Source organism: Carassius auratus, chromosome 5, assembly GCF_003368295.1.
Source record: "Carassius auratus strain Wakin chromosome 5, ASM336829v1, whole genome shotgun sequence".
Lineage (NCBI taxonomy): Eukaryota > Metazoa > Chordata > Actinopteri > Cypriniformes > Cyprinidae > Carassius > Carassius auratus.
The window spans coordinates 20,639,699-20,656,953 of record NC_039247.1 but is presented as its reverse complement, the minus strand read 5'-3'; the positions used below and the strand labels follow the sequence as shown (position 1 = coordinate 20,656,953).

General features: G+C 36.7%; 1 protein-coding gene across 1 annotated transcript in view; it reads right to left on the bottom strand.

Annotated features, from left to right (window-relative positions):
* LOC113080497 (SET-binding protein-like) overlaps nt 1-17,255 on the bottom strand; it is a 63,176-nt gene that overhangs the window by 43,173 nt on the left and 2,748 nt on the right. Inside the window, exon 2 of the mRNA XM_026252643.1 lies at nt 4,529-5,164. Within this exon, the coding sequence (XP_026108428.1) occupies nt 4,529-4,999 (471 nt within the window). The 5' untranslated portion in view covers nt 5,000-5,164. The remainder of the gene's footprint in view (nt 1-4,528; nt 5,165-17,255) is intronic.

Here is a 17,255-nt window from a genome sequence, read left to right as displayed (position 1 = left end):
CTAACTGCTGTCATCAGTCTCACTCAATTTTTTTCCTTTTATTGAAAGTCATGAAAGCACTATCATGGAGTTTTTCTTTTGCTATTTGAGCAAATGTGAATGCAAAAAATATATCTGTGGTACTCTCCCATTCACAGGTCTTCAAGTTAACCCAACTATGACAACTTCCACTGCTGAAAACCCAAAAATATCAAAAAGGTCCATTACATGATTACATTAATCAATAAGGGATTAAGATAACATGCAATAATGAAGCATATATAATAACTGAAATAAAACGAAACATTTAATTTTATTTTTTATTGTCTTATTTTTTATTTATTTAGACAAATATAGTATAAATTACATTTAATTATTGATTTTAACATCAGTCATTTGGTAAATGACCATAATTGTTGTTTTTATGACTTGGAACCCATTATTGAGGACCTTCCTGAAACTCCAGTGGTGGAAATGACTGGGAAAAATACTTCTGAAAAAGTATCCGATCACTCTTCTCATCCAGAAACATTTGTACTAGCCTTTTAAATTAGTTCGCAGAATTTCACCAAAATGTGCATTCAAACTAAAAGTTTTTCCCCAAAGTTTGGTAAAAAGCAGAAAAATAACAGATGCCATTTGCGAACCCTTTCTGTTAGGTCTTAATGGAAATGCCAAACACAACGTGTCCTGACCTCTGCATATTCAGACGCCTAACTGCACAATCCAGACTCTGTGCTTTTACAACGCCAGCGAGAAGGCTGCAGTCTATTTCTGGCTGCGTGGTCACACTATTGTGTGGGTGCAGAAAACTTCTGCTGCATTAAACTCATTTTCCAGCAACACATCCCACGACAGCACTTAAGAGTGCAAAAGAGGTCATCAAGTGGAGTGTGTGGAAGAGGAGGTCTAATCCATACGAGGAGCTCGAGTTAATTCATCAGAGTGGCCGGCTTGTCTAAACTGCCATTGCCCTGACGTTCTGATTACATTAGCGGGGGGAAAAAAGGTTGTTGTCACGAATGGAAGATGCAGCGAGCAGCTGTCGCTGTCCGAGAGGGCTGATGTAAGCCCCTATTCTAAGCGAGTCCGAACCGGTTTCAATTACGCACTAACCCCTGACCCCATGCTGCTTGTAAGCGAGAGATGAGGAGAGGTGCTGGGCTTGACGCCTAAGCTCCAAACAGCAAGGACAGAATGGGATTTGGTGACTCTAAATGAGGAGTTTGTGGCACTGTCGCTTCTTGAAGTAAATGGGATTCCATCTGTAGTGTGTGTTTGGGGGATGGGCGGTTGCTTTTCTTTGCCTTTTTGGAGCGGTTTTCTATAGACACGGCAACACGTTCGACAGTGGCGCGAGGCCACCTCTTCTGTTCTTCCTTCTGCCCCTTTTGACCCTCTGTCTGTGGTCAATGCGGAGATTGTCAGAAAGAGACAGCTGCACTCAGTTCCCTGTTGCTCATTGAGCCTTTTCTGTTTTCCATTAATTTCTCCATCGCCCTCTCCACTATGTGTTTCTGCCGCTTTACAAAATTTCTGCTCTGTGGGGTGGACGAAAGCTTCCCAGCCAAAAATAAGAGAAATTCGAGACCCTCAGCTTTGGCTTCAGGGCAACAATGTCCTTCTTCTCCAGGCAAAAATAATTCCCTGGGGAAATCAGATAACATGCAGCCACATACAAAATTCAAGGCCGTCAATCAAACCATCAATTGCTGGGATCAAGTCAAATGCATTTGGCAGATGTGGATGGGCTTTTAAATGCACACCACATGAAACAGCAGGAGCTGGTCTTCCATCACACTACAAATAATTCATATCCTAAGAGATTACTGTAAAGCTTAAAAGATATGAGAGATTCCACACGAAACGCGATCAATTTGAGCCTGCGGTGCGTTTGTTGAAAGATGCTGATGCTGGCAGTTCCTTCTCTGATTCAGTAAGCACAGATTTTTCTCCCTAATTATGGTCAAATTACAGACTCTGGCTGCAGGATCACCAGCCTCTCCTCCCATTCTCTCCCACAGTCCTTCATTCTTTCGCGAGGATGGGGAAAATGCGGCATATCTGTTTTGAAAACTTGATGGAGCACGCTGTGGTGAGCAGAAAGTGTTTACTAAAAGCAGCCATTTTATCATCTCACATTTTCATGAACTCACACAATTTGGCAGAATCCTCTGCAGCTGCCTTTTTGAAAACAAGTAGCAGACTGTAACAGACTCACGGTACACTGATGGTATTAAATGGCTGCTGAATACAATGGTACTGGATGTTTACCATTTTCATGTACTATCGTCTTTATTAAAGAAAAATCGGTTGTCCAAGCAACATTCTATGAATTGCACTGTTGTGTTTCTCAATTCAAGCACTGCAGCCACAGTCATTCCAAACCCATAAGACTTTTGTTCATCTTCAAAACAGATATTTTTCGTGAAAAAATATGTTTTAAATTATCCTGAGGTTTTCGTCCCTTGAAAGTCCATTCTACCAAAATGTTCACACTTTAAAAAATTAATAAACTAAAAAGAAATTAATGTGAATCAAGCAGTTCAATCCAAAGCTGCATCCAAAAATCACATACTTCTTTACTTTATATTAGGCAAAAAAAGTTTGAGGCGAGTAGTATGTCAGAAGAGGAGCTGAGCCATAATTGAGAGAACAATCCTCACTGTTTCTAGTAAAAGCTAAAACTAGCTTGCCTGACTCACAAGAATAAAACTGATTTGAAAACCCTTTACCATTTGATGCACTCTACATCTATGTGTGTTGATCAGTGTTTATATGTGAATAACAGCCTAAATTAAATAAGTTCATCATATAAAGTGATCATGTCTCTTCAAAAGACCTGGAAAAAATGCTGGATTAGAGATTTCTTTTGGATTTCTTTACAAACATTTTGAAATATCTGAAGCATTTTGGGGGAATTGGCTTTTAATGGTTAACAGTATCTTATTAAAAATGTCTTACAAATGGTTTCAAATCTGAATTGAAGTATAACTAACCTTTAAGTTGTTTTTAATGAGTTGCGCTTCATGGTGAAGCAATGTGGAATGCACCTGATCAAGATCAGATTAACTAATCATATGGGTCTACCTTGTGACCTAGGAACTCAGCAACTGGTTGATTTTGAAAACGTTTGGCACATCCCTATAGCATTTACATTGTACTCCAAGATACTTCAAAAAGAACAGCAAAAGACTACCATAAAACATGATGAAAAAACATGAAATAACCATGATACCATGCCCAAAAAACATTCTGCTCATTACCATTCTGTTATCCCAAATCAAACATTGTGTGTTATCTGCCATATTCAAAAAAGACCCTTTACACTGAATAAGATATCTAGATCACATGTAAATCAATGAACTCACTAAATGCCACAAAAGGTTAATGACTAGCTGTTACGTTACTCAATGGCACACTCTGGACACTCTTCATCAGACAAGCAGCCAAGAAGCTGACAGTCCAGAAAAAGCAACTCTGTCATCTGGGCCCAGCACAAATGTGGTTTCTTTTAAAGAGAAAGCACAGACTTCAAATAATGTTTGGATTATTCAATAAAAAGGTCACGTCAAACTAAATCTTTAAACTGGAAAGCAGTAATTAACACGATAAAATAAAATATAATTGGCATAAATACTTGTCAAAATGGTTAGTTACAGTAGTTTCCAAAGCTAGCTTAAGTTCCTCAGTCAGAGTTAACTTGACACAAACAAACAGAAGTACAACTCCCTCACAGAGATACAGAACTCAAAATGTTCACAAATTAGCACAAAAACTTCAACTAATGAGCGATTTTTACAGAAATGTGTTCTTTTCATATTGTACTCTCATGGGTCACATCTATTTTTCACACCTAATGTCTACATTTTTTTTTGTCCACCAGAAATATGTGGAAGTACCAAAGCCAGTTTCTGTGACTGAATAAAAAAGGTGATTGTGACTTTTTGTCTCACAATTCTCAAAACACACAAATTTTATATCTCGCAATTCAGACTTTCTTTCCAAGAACTGTTTATTCAGACTTTTCCCACAGAATTGCAAGTTTGTTACAACTTATTGCAAGTTTGTCTGAACTTATTTCTTAAAAATTCTGAGTTTACATTTTGTATTCTTATTTCTTGAAATTCTGAGTTAACATTTTGCATTTCTGATTTTTTTTTTTTCTGAATTCTGAAGTAGTATTGGAGCGACGTCTAATTCTGTGGACAAAAGGATCCATCTTATCACAAAAGACATCCGTTCAAGAAATGTTTATAACGTACATTATATTCATATTAATGCACAATTCACATTTTACGTTCACAAAATTCATATTTTCCTCATGCAAAAACAGCTATTTTATAAAGGCTCTTCCATAGAAAAGATACTTCAGTATTTCATCAGCTGCCAATGGATTGATTTCACTGCCATGAAATTGAATATGGCAACTACTCTGACTAAGGTCCTTACTGTCTAGAGCTGTGATAACTTATGGCTTTAACACAGGAGAGTGATCACATGACACAAGAATACAACAGCATTTCTAAACACTGACGGTGACACTAACCCTTTTTCTGGGGGGTCCTTTATCTTCTTCCTTCCCTCCCCTGACACTCCTGGCATGCTTGCCGGTCTTCTGCTCTCCTGGCTGCTTGATGGTGATGCGGATCTCAGGGGGACAGATGTAGTTCTCCAGGTTCTTAGGAGGTTTTTTGGCCCTCTTGGTTGTTTGTATCTTCATCTTCAAGCTGCCTTCAGAGAAATTGGCCTCCTTGATGGAGAATTCCTGCTCTTCCAGCCCATCTCCCTGCCCCCATCTCTCACTGTCCGCATTAGAAGTGACATCAATTTCCTTCCCCAGACCGAGGTCTTCGTCCTCTTCATGGTCCCGTTGCTCTCCAGGTAAAGGGAGGCTCTTTATTGGACTGGCAAGGAGACCCACCTCACTGAGATCTGCTCTGTTGATGGTGGTAACAGTGGAGAAGAACTCCTCGTTCCCTTTTGGCTGGGCCGTCCGAGTAAGGTCTCTTTGCTCCATTGACAATCTCGAAGCTTAGTTCAAGATTCAGGAAACCCCAAAAAGGGCAGTGGGACACACTGTCCAGGTGACGGAGTTTAATCTGAGGGGGATGTGATGGCTTTTGGCTCTACTGCTCTCGGAATCTTATAAATCTCACTAAGGTGGAGTTTTTCCCAGGTGAAACTGAAAGCAGAGTCAAAAAAAAAAAAAAGAAAGAAAATGATTAGTTGATTAAATCTATAAACATGCACACGTCACAGACATGCCAAAAAGTAAAGAAAAAGTCATTTAACCACATCACATTCTCTTACATGTGTTCTAACCAGACAGGACACGATAAAGTGTCATGGCTAAACCCCATTTCATTCAAGATTAATACGAGTATTTGTCATCCCAACCAGCTGCAATGAGAAATTTGTTTCAAGACATTTTACTAACACTTGGTTTCTATTTCTGTTACGTTTTTTTGTGTCGGGTAGTCCGCCCCCAGACAGATCTCATTGGTTACAGGGATGTAAACACAGCTGTGTATTACACAAAACTAAATGTATTTTACCGAGTTTTAATTAGAGATTTACCAGAACCATGTCAGATATTGGCTGATATTAGATATTTTGTTTTATTTATCCTCTTTCAATTCAACCCTCTACACTGTGAGTAAATCACTCTCATATGCGACCAAATCTTCACTCTGTGCAACTAAATGATGTCTAACATTAGCCAATAGCTAATAAACTCTCAGATTTTACTCGCCAGTTTGTGAGTTTGAGGCGAAGTATAAGTTTAGCACATAAATATTTTCACTTGCCGAACACTCTGACTGCGCGCTTCAGAGTTTCACTCTCCATCAAGCGATCAGTGCTGTTTTTCAGTTCATTTGAATGGATGTGCAACGCACCTGTATTTGACATACCATAAGCTCTCATAAAAAAAAACTCTTTTTAAACTATTTTTTAATCGAAATCTTTAACAAATCTCAACAGCAGACATCACATTACAATACTGCGATGGCTAAATTCACATTCAAACCACTGTTTTAGTTTTTACATTTTAGACACAATAGTATATAATTTTAATATCAGAATTTATCAGTTACTAGCCATTGCGTGAAAATTATTTACAGCACACTAACTGAATTTAAATATCATTTTGAAAAACTTGAGTACATCAGACCCGGTGTATAGTGATTAAATACTTCCTCAGTACCGTAAATCATATTTAAGTGGGCAAAGTGAATTACTGAAAAAAAAAAAAAACACAAATGTGTCTTTGTTAAACCACCAATTAATCAGGATTGGGGTTTAAGCCAGTCTTCAACCTGAAACACTTGTACCGCAGGCTCCAGGCAAACTCCCTGACACCATAATTACATTTGCTGACCAGCTCATTTGCTTAAGTGGTCAGTGGAGTAAGAATGGTCACAGTGTGAAAGTCAACAAATGAGGCCTTTGGCCCAGAGATAAACACTTTACAGGCATCAAACTGACCACAACCTGAGCAACCACAGACCTGGAAAAGGCCAATTAAGGTTGAATATAACACTTCTAAAAACACATAATAGCATCAAATCGGGGTATTGAATCAATTCAAAAAAAAAAATTTGGGGGGGGGGGGGGGGGGGGGGGGTTGAGATACCGGCATTCAATATGTCTGTTATATTTGTAACACTTTACAATAAGGTTCATTAGTTAACATTAGTTAAGTACTTCAGTTAACATGAACTAAGCATGAACAATACTTCTACAGCATTTTTAAACATTTACTCATGCATTATTAAAATAAAAAGTTGTGCTTGTGTATTAACATGAACTAACAATGAATGACTGTGTTTTCATTAACTAACATTAACAAAGATTAATAAATACTGTAATAAATGTATTGTTTGTTGTTTGATAATACATTAACTAATGAAACCTTATTGTAGTCCAAACATACCATGGCTAACACAATCCATCAACTGGGTCTGAAAATCACTCTAAAAGGCGTTCTGATTGGGTCAGACTGACGACATACGGATGTTATGTCATTCCTATGTCAATGCCTGGAGACACGCACATTAGATAACCCTGACAAAAAGTTCACACTAGCCAGAACGGTGGAAAGTTTAACACTAATCCTTGAAATAAGCAGGTTCTATTTCAGAGAGGAGTTCACCACAAACTCTCCGCTCCCCGAGCGTCAGACACATGATGTCAGAATTGATGTATATGGACTGAGTGTTTGGGGCATTGAGCTCAGTCTCTCATCTGCTGTTGGCTTGCTGTCAGACAGAGCTCAGTGTCATTTACCCTTTCAACTGGCAGACAGGTGACGGATGAGAGGCTACTGAAAACAACGGCAGCAAGACTGCCTGGATCAACGCTAGACTAAACAGCTCTATCTATCCATCCTATCATGACAGTCAACATGGCATGACTCTCATTCCAGCCCATGCTGACTCAAACACAGCAATTCACAAATCCTCAATGAAACCCAGTTGTTTATATCTTACTTGTCTATACCTCTGAATAGTGTCCCAATGCATCTTGGGTGTTCTAGCTTTTGGCAAGCAAACTAAAAATGTGACGTAACGCCACAGTGACCAGTGACCACATACACGCTGCAGCTACAAATGGTTGTCGCTCCTTATTTAAGGGCTTAATCCTGTTCTGCACAAACACGGTTCAGTATGAAAGCCTGCGACTGCCTCAAAGTGAAAAATATAAAAGGGTAATTTTTAATTCACATCCACAAGTAAATATGGTTATTCAAGAGCCCGTCAATGATCAGTGAGTTTCTTGGTTGTGTAAGTGTAATCAATACATTCTATCCATACATCTATAAAAACATTATTCCTTTTACACAATACTAATCCCCAAGACCCAGTTTATGTAACAGAAAGCTCTGTCTGGCAGAGATCAGATGCTCATACTCAAGGGCATTTACATAATGATCTGCCCTCTTTTCTGATGTATCTCAATTAAGATGATCAGAGGCATCGGGGGCGATTCTCTGAACAAATTCATTCAACAAAATCAGTTCAATTTGGGGTAATGATGATATAATGTATGAATCCAATCAAATGCCTAGTGTTTTAATAAGTTACTGAAAAGTTCACAATGAAACCCTAATCAGGGCTTAACAGAAAGGATAATCAGCGGACCTGGGGGCGTTAAAAGAACTGCCAATTTCCATCACTGTCAGGCCAGAGCTGTGATGTCACTAAATTTCATGCATACATGTTTATGCTTAAAAAATGTGAATACTTGGTTTTGTGCAATATATCAAACATTTCTGCTGTGAATTGAACAATTGAAACTAGTGTCCGAGTTATCTAACTAGACTTGCAATAATCTTGGTAATCAATAAAAAACAGCAAAATAATTAATTAATATTAATATAGCCTACTTCATTATATATGTACATTATTATACAATGGACATCCAAAAATGCATAACATTTAGCTTGTTCTGCCATCATCTTCACTAGCTCATTTTAATTTAAAATATCTTTTAAATATTAATTTAAATTATTAAATATTTGGTCACTTAAGATGTTGAATGTTGAACTCCTTAAAAAAAATACATAAATAATTCCCTGTTTATCCCTGTTTATGATAGTATATATTGTTAACAAGTGAGATGTATTTTACAGGCCTGTGCTCTAAGAACTTTTTTGAACTGACACAATCTGTAGTCAGGTGTCAGGTCTGTCTGCTGTGGGGAGAGGATTCCTCTCTGTCCCAGTCCCTTTTAAGGCCATGAACAGAGAGCAGGCTTGAGGTAGACTCACAAATAGCCTTGCCAAACAACCATGTGCTCACACTTTGTTGAGATCCTGTGGTAAACACAAAAGAAACTCTAAGAATAAGATAAGATACCAAAAGGGATACATTTACAATTTAAACTAAACTGTTTTCTTTTTTTCACCTTGTAATTTTTTCATCAAAATGTCATAACATTTCAAAATGCTGAACTTCTCTAATTATTTAGTCCGCTTAAAAAGATAGTTAATCAAAAAAAGAACATTTGGACATGATTTACTCACCCTAAAGTTGTTCCAAACCTGTATGAATTTCTTTAAATATTTTGTAGAATGCTGGTAATCAAACAGTTCACAGTAGCCACCAGTGAGATCCATTGTAATTTTTCTCATGGAAGTCAATGGCTGCCGTCAACTGTTTGGTTAGCAGCACTCTTCAAAAGGCCTTCTTTTGTGTTCAACAGAAGAAAGAAATCAGTAAAGGTTTGGAACAACTTGAGAGTGACTAGCTAAATGATGAAAGATTTTTCACTTTTGGGTATGCTATCCCTTTAAATCCCACCCCTAACACAATCAATATCTTTCTTTTTACTTTTTGATAATCTGTTACACTCAGATGTATGCCACAGTAAGGAAGAAAATATCTATCACTATTTCCTTTTCATTGAAGCTTTAATTACCAAATAAAAAGCACATTAAAATCATTGCAATACACACACATACATATATATATACATATATATATATAGTAAATACTAGATATACCTCCAAGCCTAATTGTATTGGCAAGAAACGCCAGTTATATTTCTCATTGTGCTACAGGGGGCTGTGAGGGACTGAAGTGCAGTCAGTTCCATGCAATTTCTATGACCTGGAATTTTTTGGCAAGACATTAGATTCAATGTTTTGTCAGCTTGAACGATCACGAACACCCATGTACTCAGCAGCACACCGCATTGAACAGGCTGTACTTCTCCCTCACAGGCTGATTTTCGTTTGTGTTCAATCAAATAAGGCGTCTACTCCGGCTAACATCAATAGGCCCCTCTAAAGTGGCACGGCTGACACATGCCCTGCAGTTCTACAAACGAAAGGAAACTTCCCAATCCTGGCCACATTTGTTCAAGACAGACATCAATTGTCATGACACGGCTAAATTACACACTCTATGTGCCGTAGCTTTGGCCGGCTATGCAAAGTATATTATACAACAGTGGTGGGATGTAAATAAACACTCACTGGTCGTGTGAGGTTGCAACAGAATTCAACCAAATGTGTCTGCTGACTAAAAAGTGTTCTTTTCCAGCTCCATGACCCGATGCAGTCACGTAGTGAAACAGGCTGACCATGATGTTAATTTCAAGGCCAGTTAGGAAACCTACTTTCTTGAATGAATGAGCTGTCACAACACTAATGAGAAAAGGTGCTAAAGTGACAAGAGGGGCATGGTAGAAATGAACTTTACAGCCTCAAAAAGAAACTACAGATACAAGTAGACTTGCAAAAAAAACTATTTTATAAAAAAGTTAATTTAACACATACTTCAAAATATACTGTATACTTGCACTCTTTGTTGTTAGTCACTACACAGTACTATTTTTATTTGTCAGGAGACTGTGGGCAAAACACGACTCAAGTTACCACCGCCTTAAACACAACAAAACAGTCCTACATTAGCAACTGCTGATGTTCACCATTTTCACCAGTTTGCACCTTTCTAATATAAGTCTATGAGGATCTGTGTGTTGTAGTTTTAGATGCAATTTTTTGGAAATTACTCCCCAAAATAAAATTTGAATATAATTTAAAAGCACCCAATGCCACTTAATTTACATATTTATTGGGGTCATAGTAGAGGTGATATTAAAGTGCCCCATTATGCCATTTTCAATATTGCCTTTCATGCAGTGTGTAATGTAGCTGTATGTGAATGTTAACGATCTACAAATTTGCAAAGCCAAAAGTGCACAATTAATAAGGTTATTGTCTCCTAAAAGGAAGAATCAACTCTGAACAGCCTGAACGAGTCGTCAGTACTCGTTCTGTGATGACTACACGTCACAGGGTAGCACATTTGCATAATGCTATGTTCAGTGTCATGCCCTCAAACACTGTAGCTTGTTTGTTGTTTTCACTTCCGAAAGATTAGGCTGCAAAGAATCAGTTATCAATATACATTGTACCACAGCAGTACAACCCCAATCCTTTTTGTGTTCCCATCATTTTACTGACAACTGCTTTTCTAATCTATCTCATTTTCTATCGAGCGTTCAATACGGAACTATGGCAATGGGCGTAATGTTTGACCAATCACGGTTGACCAATCACAACAGACTGGGTCTTCAAATTGTTTGAGAATCGTTGGAAAATGAGGTGATATTAAATGCATATTTTGAGAAAACAAAAGCATTTTTTGGCCTTGCTTGCATATAAACCTGTTGTAGAAGACTCCCAAAACAATATAAGGAACCTTGAAAATGGCATAATAAGGGGCACTTTAAATAAAGGTCTCATGTTACTCTATAATTTCACAATTTTTTATTTATTTAAAGGTATTGTTCACCAAAAAATGGAAATTGTCGTCATTTACTCACCCTTATGTTGTTCCAAACCTGAATTAATTTTATTTTCTCATCCTTTTTGTCCCTCCATGGAAATAAATGAAATCGGTTTATCAACTAAAGCAATCATTACATTTCAGAAAATCATATGGATTGTTTTAACAATGTCTTTATGAACCTTTTTATGTATCAAAGTTGTGGTGGAATAGACTTTTAATGGAGAGATAAAACTCACTCAGATTTACAAGATTTTCCATACAAGTTTGGAATGACAGGGTGAGAAAATGATGGCAATTCATCTCATTTTAGGTGAAATGATGACAGATAAAAATGCTTGGCAATGTTGCACTTCATTCCATTCCACAATAATGATATCCAGTTACTTCATGAGCATATTTTACTTAAAAAAACAAACAAAAAAAACCTTGGTTCACAGAAATCACCTGCTTATTCCCGTGGGATGCTGTGTAAGCCTTGCCTGCATGTGAACAGTAATGAAGGTCGATTTGGAGGTATACAATGCTATTGGTTGCTAGAGATTTTTCATACCCTATGACAGATGCTGTTTAAGTGCTATCTTTTGTGATTTTAACTGCTTAGCAACAGCAAACTGAGGGTCAGTGTTTACCACAGTGTGGTTCAAATCACAACTGGCATCGATGCATAAACATATTCAAACAATCTCTTCTTTTACTATACTAAGAGATAAGGGTTACAGTTTTTTATTAAATTTAAGGATCAAGCCTAAATCAAAGTCTGACTGATACTAACAATAAAGATATCTATCAACACAATCCCTGATGCCGGCAATCCACAGTAACTGAAACACATCTTATACTATCCTTCTGCAGCAAAGTTTCCAAATGTGCAGCCAATCCCACTTGAATTCACAGAAAACCAGCCGCCCTTGTCTTGTTTTCCTTGATGACAAAAGAAAATGGATTTCTGCCAAAATGTAAATTTTAAACTGAGGAGAGATTGGAATTTCGACCGCAGAACAAACAAAATGGCTGTAGTCAAAAGGAAGAAAAAATTAAACGGCCCTCCTCCCCTTGTAGCTTGCTGCCAAAAGGTGTTCTTGTTCTGATATTTGGTTTGGAACGGTTGCCAAAAATTAGATATGTCCTTGGATATCTCCCTCTTTCCTTTGTCTCCTGTCAGGACTTGGCTGTCCTCCAGTGCAACTAGCCATAGCCAGGAACAGAGGGAGCTCCATTCACACACATAAACATCATTTTGGATTTATCCTTTGCTCAAATACTGCGGTCCTTTTGAGTAACCGTATACACTATATACAAATACAATAGGATTTCAATAGGAATCTTTTTGTGGGCAAGCACTCCATAACTAGATGTGTTTGTGTTTTGATAAAGGTGTTCAGTCTTCATCTGACCTGGGTTCTTCCATTGGCTTTCTATGAAACGATGAAGACTTACTAACAGTTCCTCTTCCATGCTGAAACAGCTATACAGTGATACAGTCAAAGTCAGAACCACAGCACTCAAATCAAGATTTTATATTCTCCTAAAATTTCCTAACTCTATAAAGCCTCCAGACTGTACACCATCGATTCAGTGCAACTATTTCATGAGGCCTCAATGAGAATAAAGGTTTAACCATTGGTTCAGACCAAACTCTGATGCAACCAAAGCATTGATTTCTCTCAAATTAGGCTAAATGCCAGATTTGCCTTCATATTACTCTTCGGAACTTCCATATATGTGCTAACCGAAGCATAAATATTGAGATCATGACTTTATTAAGCAGCAACACATGACAAATTATTATGAAAGTTGTTTTAATGCAAACCTGTAAGACTGTCTTTCTTCTGTGCATAGATATTCTGATGATGAGATTTTGAATAATGTTGGTTACCTAACAATTTTGATTACCAGTGACTTCCATTGAGACTAGACATGTAACGGTATTCGGTAATGCGATATATCACGGTAATGAATATGCACGGTTTTGTTATCGTGGGCACTTTTAAATACCGTGAATAATTATATTTTACAAATTATTCCGAAATGCATTTTAAGTATACTATTCCCATCAAGTGGTCAAAGTGCACAACACCGCTGTATGCTGCTTGAAAGACGCATGTGCGCTCTGATGTAAACAAGCACGCATGAGAAGCACATGAGGAACACGTAAGAGACGCGCTGGATGAAAACACATTCACTCTGTCAGCAGATGGTGCTAAACTATTAGAAACTTTTTAACTATTAGAAACTATTCAAACTTTTTTTCTTTTTAATCTGGAGTACGACAGGCTCTAGTTGTTTGAAAGTGTTTTGATTCTTTATTGTTCATTCATACTTTACATTAGGGCTTCATTAGTTAACATTAGTTAATTCATTAGTTAACAAACTGCCAAAGAAAAATTATTCTGAACATTAATTAACCTTGGGTAGTCCAATATTTAATAACAAGTTGTTAAAAATGAAAGTTGCAATGGTGTTATTTAATGAGCTAACATGAATTATTTTTGTTACAAGAAAAAGGTTTTTTAAAACTAAATTTTAATACCGTGATAATACCATTTACCGTGATAAAAGTATTAGCAATTAATTGCAGCAGAAAAATACCGGCATATCCCTAATTGAGACGCTTAGCAAAATATTTATTTTGTAAATGATGACAGAATTTTCATTTTTGGGTGAACAGTCCTTTTAAGGTAAGCATATAATTTGACTTGCATCCTCAAATGGCATCAGTCTCCTAGAGGTTGTTACATAATTAAAATTGATATTAAATGGATGTTGGGTAGATATAAACTGTGGTTCATTTAGGGGTGTGACGGTTAGTATATAACCGTGAGACCGGCGGTTATAGTTGAACACCGTCATTAGAACTCTATAACCGCCAAAACCGTGTTATTAAAATATTTTTTACAAACATTTTTTATCAAAAATTATTTTCATTTTTTAGATAGGATCATAAGATGCGCAATATATCGGGAGACATGGTTTTTACCACTTAATGAAGTTTTGTAAATCGTCAGACATGATATTTACCACTTCATAAAATTTTGCTTTGTAGAAAACCTTTCTTAAAAACGAATTTCGTTTTGTACAAATTTTATCGTAATTTTAATATATGTTTCATCAACCAATTGCATGTATTTTAATAAATAAAAAGCAAATAAAGCAGACAATGATAACCGTGACATGGAAGACTTGCATTTTAATATGGACAGTCATGGAATTTGCCAAAGTTAGCATAAAATAATCAAATAAAATCTCCATATGGACCAGTATCTGTAAATGTTAAGCCGCAAAAGTTGTTTAAAATATAAATCCGTGTTCTGCGTGTCTCTGTGTGAATTAATGAATGGCAGATACGTGCAGGTTTGTTTACTACATAGACTGAAGCGCATGACGCTTGCATTAATTTCAGCATCTGAGCTTCAGCGTTCTCTCTCCTTCAAGCGATCTGAACTTTTCAGCTCATCTCAATGGACGCACAGCGCACCTGTATTTGATGCTCTGTTAACTCTTTGTGAAGGCGCATGACTCACCGTCACTTTACTGATAGCGCTGTTTCTCACACATGCAAAGAGAGAGAGAGAGCGAGAGTCTTACCACGCTTAAACAACACGCTATATGTAAACTATTCTTTGTTGTCTTCTCCTGTCAAAATAATGGATTAAATTTAGAATTATTCATATTCATTTTCGAACAAGCAGAAGACATACCAGTTTCTCCGGTAGTGGGCGGAGCTTATGGGCAAATGGCAATGGCTTTTTTTTGTGGCTTGCATCAGCAAATCATTGCATCGCCATAGACCCCAAAACAATCAGCGGATGGCGGGCGGGTGCGGCTTTGAAATTTGCTCAAAAAACGTTGGCGCGGATGATGAGTTTTGTGACAGATCTCCTTAATAAACTGAGGTCTGAAATCTCTGCCCCTTTACCGATCAGAGCGCGCGCTGACACGGAGTTAACCCGACTTGGACCCCCCCTGACGGTTATGTTATGAACCGTCACATTTGACTCACGTCATAACCGTCATCACCAATTCTGAAACCGGCACACCCCTAGGTTCATTACTGATTCCAATTTACATGAGAAAAAATTGTAGTTAGTAACCTAATCCATTATTATAATCAGACTACTTTTCAATTACTTATTACTTTTGACCTAAGTCCTTTATCACATTGATTTAAATATTGTAATCAGGGCTTGAATTTCGGTGCGGGAATGCGGGGATTGCGCATAATTTAAACCATTCCCGCAAGGTTAGCTTTTATAGTGTGAGAAATTCCCGCACAAATATATTTGCTTCATCTCAGAGCAAATTATTAAAAAATAAATTCACAGATGCGAGAAAAAATATGTCAAATTGTCTAGTCAAATTGTCTTTTATTTTCGAATTTAATTCCTCAATCAGCGCTGGACCGGCATTTTCTGTCTCAGCGCTGAGCTCATAGACAGTAAACGGCGGAGCCCTGGCTGCTGTAGACAGATCATGTTTCACGCTGTCAATGCAGCGGTCTGCGTTGCGCTGATCTTATTCACACTATCAAGTGTAGGTGCAGCATTCTAACATTTTGAGTCAAAATGAGCTGTTTGTGAAGAAATTATCCGCTTCCAAATTGTCGTTGTAATATAGAAACTGAAACATTAAAAAACATTTTGCTCTTTAAATACTATAAATACTTATAGTTTAAACTGAGTTCTTAATATCAATTTATGATATCAATATCAAAAGTAAAAAAAAAAGCAAAGAATTGAACTGAACTGAAACACATGAACTGAAATAGACATTAATATATAGCATAGGCCTAGTTTAAACAGAGGTCTTAATGTCAATTTGAAGAGCATGATGTATTTTGTATAAAGCTTTTTTTTTTTTTTTGTTAACTGATTTGAGAACTGGAAATGCACAATTCATGCATACAAATCTGTAGATATTAATAAATGAACATGATTAAATTAGACCGATGCATCAAAAGTTATTCTCCCCCCCCCCATAATCTTTAGATCCCCCCCATGTGACCCATGTAAGGGGGGAATTCCCCCCCAGTTTAAAAAACGAAATTCAGGCCCTGGTAATATTGTACCATATTGATATAGAAATACAAAGAATAAGAAAATATATTCTATTAATTGTAATTAACAACATGAAGTGCATTACACATTAAATTGAATCAAGGCATTCCAAACTGGGCGGTCTGCGATTTTAATGATAAACTATTAATTAATGAAATCATAAAAATGTAAAATCAAAATAAGTCATTTTAAAATAATATCAATCAAAATAAAACAATTAGTAAAAAATTGGAATGTTTAATTTGGTTACCTGCATATCATGTGACCATTAATCAATGTCATAAAACCGTGAACATGCAAATGGTGATATTATTAAAATATTTATTTTAAAATATCAGGGTACTTCCAAGTAAAAATATTAGGTGAAAGATGTTCTGATGACAAAAAAGTTTGGGATTGCCTGCATTACATATAAGAAATAACATGAATTTGTGCATTTTAATGTGTTTGAACAACATAAACCTTCCAAACTTTTAGTAATATATGGTTAACATACACACCTACTGTGTGCTCATTCAAATACAAATGAATGTGTTCATCAGTGGTTGAAGCAATGTTCAAACACTTCTTAAACCTGAAATTATTTTTGTAAATCCAGTGGTCAAATGCTGGACTAGTGATTGGTCTTTGTATGACTTTCTAAGTGTATATGTGGTAGGCTAATTTAGAAATTAACATTTAAAATATTTAAAAAAGAGGAATTAGGGAGAATCAATAAATTATGAATTATTTATTGCCGTTGTGTGAATAATACGTAATCATGTAATCAATAAAAAAAATAACTGTAGTCTGCTTACAAGTATTTTAATATGTAATTTAGTTACTACCCGGTTCTGGAAGTTGTGATAGTCTTTTTTCTATTGTGACATATACGACAAAAAGCTTCTTGAAAGATAAATCCATTTTGATTTCATGGAGG